Raw genomic sequence first — 8,680 nt, 5'->3', positions numbered from 1 at the left:
TAAACAACTGCTACCAATGTTTGCTGCACCTTGCTATTTCTTCGCTCCAGTCAAACAGATTCCACATTATGTTCTTCCGACTTGAGATCCTCCCTTACTAATGTACTGATCCCATCCTTTATTATCCGCAGAACACCACCTCCTTTTCCTTTTTGTCTGTCATTCCTAAATGTCGAATCCCCTTGAATATTCAATTCCCAGTCTTGGTCTTGTGTAATTTTATTATTTGTTTTAGATCGGGTTTAGATTGATAAATATAATAAACTCACCTCTTTCTTGTTTAAACCCAAGAAAATCTGTCCAACTCGTTCTTTCATGATCACAACAAAGGTAAAAGGTAAAATACTCACTGAGGTGGTAAACAAGGAGATAAGCTTACTAATTTAAAACTCGCAATTGTTGTACCCATGTATTTTTCCCACTCTTAGTTCCCCGAGATGTGCATTATTCCCCGAATAACAAATTGGCTCCCGATCCTCTGCCTCTTCCAGTCTGTAACTGTTCTCAAGATACAGCTGGAGGGTTGTTAAGGTGATGCACAGGTTTCCTTATTTCTCTATGGAAAAATGTTCAGCGACTAGGAAGTCAGTGGGCATAATTTTAACTTGACACTGGTGTGAAAACAGGCACTATCGAATTGGTCACTCAGTATACACTTCATATGCTTTTCCTTTCCACTGAAGCGAACAGAAAGGAATATTAAAAGAGATGTTTAACAGGTGGCTGCTCCAATATCCCCCATTTTATACTACCACCCAAGGTTAAAAAGACCCCCAATGTGTAATGAACTGTGGCTATGGACCCACACCCTATCATTTTGTGCTAAGGCACAGTATTTATTTTATCATACACTTCAATATATATATATAAATTGAGGTCTATTCAGAAACAATTTCCTTCATTGCGAGCAGATTGCGGGCTCTGCTTTGGGATGCCACCAAACAGCTGTCTGTCTTTAACTTCCGACTAGTTTGTTGATTTGCTGTCAATGTCAAAACTTGAGTGAAAAAAAGTTAATTTCTTCAGCTATGAGCTCAAGGATATAATAAATATTGTCATCTGGCTTATGAAACAAGTTAACTCTCACACAAGAGCCATTCATAACAAAGTGATGGAGATTCTTTATCAGAAAATATTAATTTCTCCTCCTGCTAAAAAATAATAAGTTCAAAAAGCATTCTCCTGCTGCTGAGCAACTTTATCTCATCAGTAACAAAAGAAAAATTGCTTTTATGTTAACTCCCTATCTCTGTATCATCCTCCAGCCCCACAACCCTCAAGATATCTGCGCTACTCCAATTCTGGACTCTTGTGCATCCCCGTCTTTAATTGCACCACCATTGGTTGGCATGCCTTTAGTTGCCAATATCCTAAATGTCCTAACCCTCTCCGCCTCTTTTTCCTCCTTTAAGATGCTCCTTAAAACCTACCTCTTTGGCCAAGCTTTTCATCATCTGCCCTAATATCTCCTCATTTGGCTCGGTGTTAAATTTTTTTTTATAATGCTCCTGTGAAGCATCATGGGACATTTTACTATGTTAAACGTGCAATATAAGTTGTTGTTGTAGCACAACACATGTCTCAGAAATATCCCAATGCAATCAATGAACAATGAGTCTCTTGGAAACACAGTCACTGCTGTTATGCCGGATAATCTTGAGTTTGAACTCTGATCTCTACTGAGTTAGTTAATCTCAGGTGGGGCAACAGTACCGGCTTCACAATTAGCCTCAGTTTTGCTGGGTTAGGGAAGGGAAAGTAGCAGGAATTTCCATTCTTGATCTCGATTCAATAACTCCAATTGGAATAGAATTGCCAACTCTGGTTGAATGTACTTCTGGAGGATTCATCACATGATGCCCCTGCTTCCAATTACCTTGTCCAGTCAAACAGTCTTTGTTTTCATATCTCGAATATTGTTATAGCTAATTAACAAAAATGTACAAAGAAAATGAAAAAAAAAACAATTTTTTTTAATTGCCCTTGGCTTTCCCCCCAGGATGACTCACAGCAATGTCCATGAGGTTACGTTTTAATTCCTGGAGACGCAGGTTAATCCGAAGTAGGAAGCATATGTTTGAACATCAGATGATGGGCTTGGTTGCGATTGTTCCAGTTTTCTGAATAGCCTGTTGACATTCACTGCCAAAGATCTCACACAAATGCACGACAGGCCAATTTGCCCATACAGATATGTAACTCCACAAAGAAGTCAACGCCTTCAGTGGAACACAGCAGAGAAAAGAAGAATAACAGGGAAAGACTGACAGTAAAAAAAAAACAACTAATTCGTCAGATTATTTCCCTTCAAGTTGCCACCCAAAGCTGCTCGACTCCAATTGTAATCACTTTCTGTTTTGGGATAACTTAAGTTTAGTGTTGAAGATATGAAACTATAAAACATTTCCATACTGGTTTTTAAATAACGCCTCCCCAGATACTGGAGGCTGGATTGGTTCTTTTCCTAGTCTCTTGTTGATCACACCCATTCACCCTGCTCCGTTGCACTGATTTGTGGGAAACTTTACATCTGCCATTATGCAAATGAGTTTTGCCAGAAAATTGAACCATACTTCAATCTGGAAAAATAACGCAATTTGAAGTGCAATTTGCACCCAATTTCCCAATTATGCTTAGTCCAGAAACCCTACCCCTTCATTTATGGGCCAATTGTTGACTATGTAAATGGCTAACTTCACATCAAGTACAAGAGTATGAGAAATGATTTAACAGAGAAATTGTTTACCTTGAAGACCAATCTCTGTTCAGCCAACTCTCTTATCAAGGTACTTGCCTATTGTAATCCATATATTTGATAATGTTAACTTTTCTTGCATTTGAGGAGGTTCAGTATATCTGCAATATTTTGAGATTTTTCAAAAGTTCTTTGATGAACTTTCCCTGGAACAAATATGAGAAATTATGACATTGGTTTTGATTATTAAAGGTCATTGACCTGAAACCTAGGGCAGAATTTTTATGTTGGGGGTGGGAAAAAGAAGTCGGGTCTGTTTCCGGGTCCTGAACCCACCCCTGGGGGGAAACTGTCACTCTTTGGGATTTTGACAGAGGTGGCCCTTAATTGGGATGGAGAAAGGTTCCCTGTCCAACTAAGGGCTGCGGCCAGGCTCTCAAAGCAGGAAGGCCAACCAGAGGTCTTCCAGTTTGAAAGGAGAAGGCTGCAGTAAAGGGTAAGTAACTGAAAGGGCTCTTCAACATGGAGGCACCCTCTCACCAACTTTTTTAAAAGTTTAAATTAAAAAAACAGAAAAAGCAGCTTGGCCACCACTGTTAGTGGGGAAGAATCCTTCTACAGGGCAGCTTTTGGTTGTACCTACACCCAGCCAGATTTGGAGGGCCTCTGGCCTGTATAGAGCATTGCCCCACCACTCCCCCCCGCTGACATGCTGCTGGATGCTCGCCTCCAGACAGGTAAACTACCCAGCACATCAGGAAACTGTGCTAAAAAAAGGCTCTTAACGTGCCTAATTAGCTACCCGTCTCATGAGAACAAGTAGGTCTGTTGGCCCCAAACCCATCTTGGCAAAAATGGCCGGTGCTGGGAACTGGGTTAGGAAACCAGCATGCCTGCCAGCTCCGGCATTTTTTGGGCCCTGGCCACTTCTGTTCCCAAACTTGGCAGGGTCCAAAATTTCCGACCACTGACTCAATTCCTTTTGCCATAGATGCGGCCTGATCTGCTGATTGTTTCCAGCATTTTCTGTTTTTATATTAGACTGCTAGCCAGTTGAAGGGGTGGTGGTTCTTTTGAGACAATCATTGGGTAGGAGGGGAGCCTGTGGCAAGGGAGGTCCAAGGCTTCCCCATGACCCACAAGGAAAACTACAATTAAATTTTAAGATAGTTGCTTGGATCATGGGCCAGAAGAGGTATATCGATTGACAGGTCTGGCCTGACGTAGAAGAAGCCATTGCTCCCATGCTCAGGCCTCCAAATAATATTGCAGAAGAGTTCCAATGACAATATAGATACCTGATCCTCATATTTGAAAAGAGCACTGCATTTTCTTTCTGCTGGTGTCCGGTTCACTGTTCGTAAGAGTAGGTTAACATCAGGACACGACAGATAGGCAGCGAGATCAGAGTGGGTAAGTGACTGCCCTCGTTTTAAATTACTCCCCCCCCCAACTCCTGTGTCGCATGACAGATGATGTCATATCTTGTCTGATGATGTACACAGATTATGGACATAGCCACTTAAAGACATGCTGTAATATCCCCCTTTTTTCTAAAGTTGAGATTACACACTTATTACAAATCAACAGTTAATAACAAGGATGTCATCACACTATTTACATTACAGTAAAACTTTTGTGTGTTGTGAACTCACAACTTGGATTTTACAAGTCTTTGAAGCATAAAGGTGGTTTGCTTATATGACCCGAACTGGCCACTGTGAGACTTCTTTGAGATCTCTGACCGTTATCACTGATCTTGATTTGTAGGTGTGTTGCTTTCTCGCACAACTACATCATGTTGGTTGTCTTCACCATGATTTTACACAGTGCTATGTTCAGGTCTCATCTTTGAATGTGTTCTATTTGGGATAGGATTGCTGGGTGTTACATAATTGGACATCTCCCTGAGTCGACATCAATTTCTGCGTAATGTCGCTCCATTTGGTGTCACTACTTCATACGATCTCAGCTCTCCACAAACCTTAGCTATTTCAGCTGGAAACCAGGTTCCCTCTGTTGGATGTAGAACCCGAACATTTTTGTTCTATGATCAAACTTGGCAATTCTTTACCTGCATGCCGGTCATGCACATCATTCATCCTCCCGTTTTTCCAGTAACTCATTTTGCACAGCTGTAAACTTGGATATGTGGTGGCTTCAAAGAGTTGTTTGAACTTGCATCCCAAAACATTAGCTCAGCAGTTGAGGATAAACTTGAACTCAATGCTGTTGCCGTTAGATATAGCATTGCATCCTGGAGATCCTGTTTCATTTCCCAGCATTTAATCATCAAGGACTTCACAGTACGAATGATGCAATCTGCTAGGCAGTTAGATCGAGGATAATCTGGTGACGACGTAATGTGATCAATGGTCACTGCGCACACATGTCTCAAAATTGTTTGCCCGTGTACCGAGGATTGTGGTCTGAGACAATTTCTTGTGGCTTCACAGAAAATGGCAGTGTACTGGCAACAGTTGCACTTGATGTATCATGTAGTTGTCGAATTATTAGAAACTTGGAAAAATAGTCTGTCACTAGTAGAAAATCATTACTAGGAACAGAAAATAGGTCTGTAGCAATTCTGGTCCATTGGTGTGATGGAATCCCATGAGGTATCAATGGCTTCTTGTGCTGGCTTGGCTGGTGTGCTTAACATGCCTCATACATTCTCACAGCCTTCTCTATATCACTGCTGATCCTTGGCCAGTATACAGTTTCTCTTTCCAGACATGTAGTGCAGTTAATACCCATGTGAGCCGAGTGTAATTGTGTCAGAATGTCTGGTCAGAGTGACTCAGGTATTAGAACCAGTCTACCCTTGAATATAACACCACTGGATATTCCTAATTCATCTCAACAGGCCCAAAATGGTCTTAAGGTTTTCTAGACTTCTTGTAGTGCATCAGACCAAACTTCGATTATGTTTTCCATAGTGCCTGGAATACTGTTTCTTTGGCTGTTTCTTCTTGCAATTGTTCACATCTGTGTTGCACAAAATTCATCAAATCAATTTGTAACACATCTTCGACTTCTGTATCTAGTGAATCGACTTGCAGACCCAATGAAACATCTGCATTCTTTATTGGATTTGGCAATCTGTTCAAGGTGTCTGACGTAACCATCAAGTTGCCTGGCTTGTAGTGAACATTGCAATTGTATCCTTGAATTTTGATCAACAATCGCTGCGTCCTAGCCGGTGCACTTGCCAATGGTTTTCACCATATCATTTCAAGGGGTTTGTGGTCTGTATCCACAATGAATCTCTTTCCAAACAGATATGTATAAAATTGTCTTATGCCAAATACTAGAGCTAGCATCTCCCACTCTATATTTGAATAATTCGTTTGTGTTGAAGATAAGCTCCCCAATCCGAATGCAGTGGGTTTTTCATCTTGTAGAATGCAAGCTCCAAGCCTCTTCAGCACTGCGTCTACCTCCAGAGTGGTTTCCTTCTTTGGATTGTAAAACTGGAGTGAGGACATTTCCTCTGAATGACATTTTTAACGCTTCAAACATGTGCTGATGGTCCTCTTGCCATATGAATGGTACTTCCTTGCTCAATAGCTCCCTGAGCAACAATGCCTTCTGAGCAAAGTTGGGAATGTATGATGCAAGGAAGTTAAACAATCCCAGATAGCGCTACAGATCCTCCCTGTCCTGTGCAGTAGGCAAGGAGTGTATGCCCTCCAATCTGCTGGGATCCAACGGACACCATCGCTCGAATATATCGACCCAAAAAAGTTAATGCGACGTACATTCACCTCGCATTTTCGTCTATTGAAGACGAGGCCTTCACGATGTGCTGTCTCCATTAAAAGGTTTAAATTCTTTCTCCGGCACTTCTCCAGTGATTCAGTCCATGTGGCGTTGGAACAAGGCCTGGCTGAATGATAATTCAAAAGACAACTTTGAAAACAGTACTTCCTGAACAGTGTCTAAAATGTTGTCAACTCCTATGAACCTTCTGCCATATGGACAGACCAGTAACTGCTTTTAGCATTCAACTTGGAGAAGAATTTTGCACCAGCGAACTTGGATTCAATGCCTCCAAAATTGGAATCTTGTGTGGGCATCTTTTCAATGCTCGGTTAAGATGTCTCAGGTCTAGACATACCCAAATCATTCTGTCTTTCTTTACCATGCACGTAATCAAACTGCACCAGTCCATGTGCTGTTGTAATTTACAGATAATACTGTCTCAGTCAATTTTTTCCAGTTCGACTTTTAATTTGCCTTGGATATGAATGCTGCATTTCTTGGATGGTCTATTTATTTATTTATTTTATTTAGAGATACAGCACTGAAACAGGCCCTTCGGCCCACCAAGTCTGTGCCGACCAACAACCACCCATTTATACTAACCCTACAGTAATCCCACATTCCCTACCACCTACCTACACTAGGGGCAATTTACAATGGCCAATTTGCCTATCACCTGCAAGTCTTTGGAGCACCCGGCGAAAACCCACATGGTCACAGGGAGAACTTGCAAACTCCACACAGGCAGTACCCAGAATTGAACCCGGGTCCCTGGAGCTGTGAGGCTGCGGTGCTAACCACTGCATCACTGTGCCGCCCTTTATTGCAGAGAATTCACTTGGATGTTTCCTCTCCACAGTGAAAAGTCTGGTCATGCAGCCTGGGAAAGGTCATAGAATTCCTTGCCATTCTGTTGGATGAGAAGTCGCAATAGATCGTGGATGTACCATCGTTTAGGTTGCTGTAAGACAAATAAGCCTAGAGTCTGCCTATAACCCAGTTCTGCAACTCTCACTGACGTTGTGCCTCACCACCACCACGAGTGTTTTTATTGGGCTAAATTTCAACACCAAGCTCCTAACACAGAAAGCTGGCAGGTTTTGCATCATACACACAAGATGAGAAAGAATCAAATGTTTAAATGAAAGATTTTGTTTTAAAAGTACAATTGACATTTTTTGCAATTCAGGGCTGTAAAACTGTGCTGGGGGATTGGGGCTGGCTGGTGTTGTTGGCTCTTAGTCTGAAGGAGCCACAATAAGGGGTGAGAGGTAGTCAGAGTGGTGGATTCCAGAAGTGTACTTGGGGTAGCTTTTATGCAAGTTCACTTCTTCTGTTCTGTAACGATTAGGTCCTGGTTTCATTGTAATGTCTCCTGGAATCTGATTACGTTCCACGATGGTGTATATAGGTGCTCTGGTTTTGAGCACATCAGGTTCTACGTGTTTATATGCACATGGCCCTGGGGTCTTCACAATCTTACTCAGCATGCTACCAAATGCAGTTTTCTGTGACATGGAGTAGGCAGGTGCTGCTTTCAGATGTGGAATTTTAGGCCCAGACACTGCCATTTCATTGTAACGTGCAGGCCCTGGGCTATCATTCATTTTGAACCCGACCGTTCGCTGTGCAATGGAATAGGCCGGTACAGAGCGGTGAACTAATCTATCTGCTTCGTGTAGTCTGTAATTTGCTGGTCCTGGAGTTTTACCGGTCTCAATGTCCCTGTGTCGATGGGCCATTGTCCACGCAGGGACGCTTTCCTTCCCATGGTGAGTCATCTTTTCTGGCAGTGTTCTGGGTGCAGGTGTGCCACTATCTTTCATACCTGGATGGCGCTGTGCCATGGAATAAGCAGGAGCCCTGAATGTTGTTGTATCATGATCCCAGTAACCTGTTCTAGTGGATTGTCATGCCCCATTACAGCGAGATACGCCAATTCTGTAAGTGGGATTCCGGTGGAAGATCCAGCTGCGCGGTTTATCAGGAGTTTACACCGAAGTTACGCTGCCCGATCGGCGAAGAGTCGTGAAAATTCCCGGTACCGTCGTGAGGAAGGGCCCTGATGCCTCCAAGTCCATTTGAAAGTAATTTGGTGGCAGTAAGCTACTATATTGACTAAATGGAACAGCTTCCCCGTTCAACATTTCCCAGGGCCTAGGATTGAGGTGGTGCGATTGGCTAAACTTCAGGCCTAACTTGTGGTGCAAATCCTGCTCC

At 42.5% G+C, this 8,680-nt stretch overlaps 1 protein-coding gene across 1 annotated transcript; it reads right to left on the bottom strand.

Annotated features, from left to right (window-relative positions):
* Window positions 1–7,698: 7,698 nt before the first annotated feature.
* On the bottom strand, window positions 7,699–8,307 carry LOC137347470 (ciliary microtubule associated protein 1A-like). The gene has a single exon (XM_068011917.1). The coding sequence runs from the start codon at window positions 8,305–8,307 to the stop codon at window positions 7,699–7,701; it is 609 nt and encodes a 202-aa protein (XP_067868018.1).
* Window positions 8,308–8,680: the final 373 nt, after the last annotated feature.

The sequence above is a fragment of the Heterodontus francisci genome, chromosome 32 (genome assembly GCF_036365525.1).
Source record: "Heterodontus francisci isolate sHetFra1 chromosome 32, sHetFra1.hap1, whole genome shotgun sequence".
NCBI lineage: Eukaryota > Metazoa > Chordata > Chondrichthyes > Heterodontiformes > Heterodontidae > Heterodontus > Heterodontus francisci.
Note: the sequence above shows the minus strand (reverse complement) of the source record. Positions and strands in the feature narration are given on the sequence as shown.

What these genes read in the sequence shown, in the direction of transcription:
- LOC137347470 (XM_068011917.1), bottom strand. Translation starts at nt 8,307, where the DNA reads ATGGCACAGCGCCATCCAGGTATGAAAGATAGTGGCACACCTGCACCC.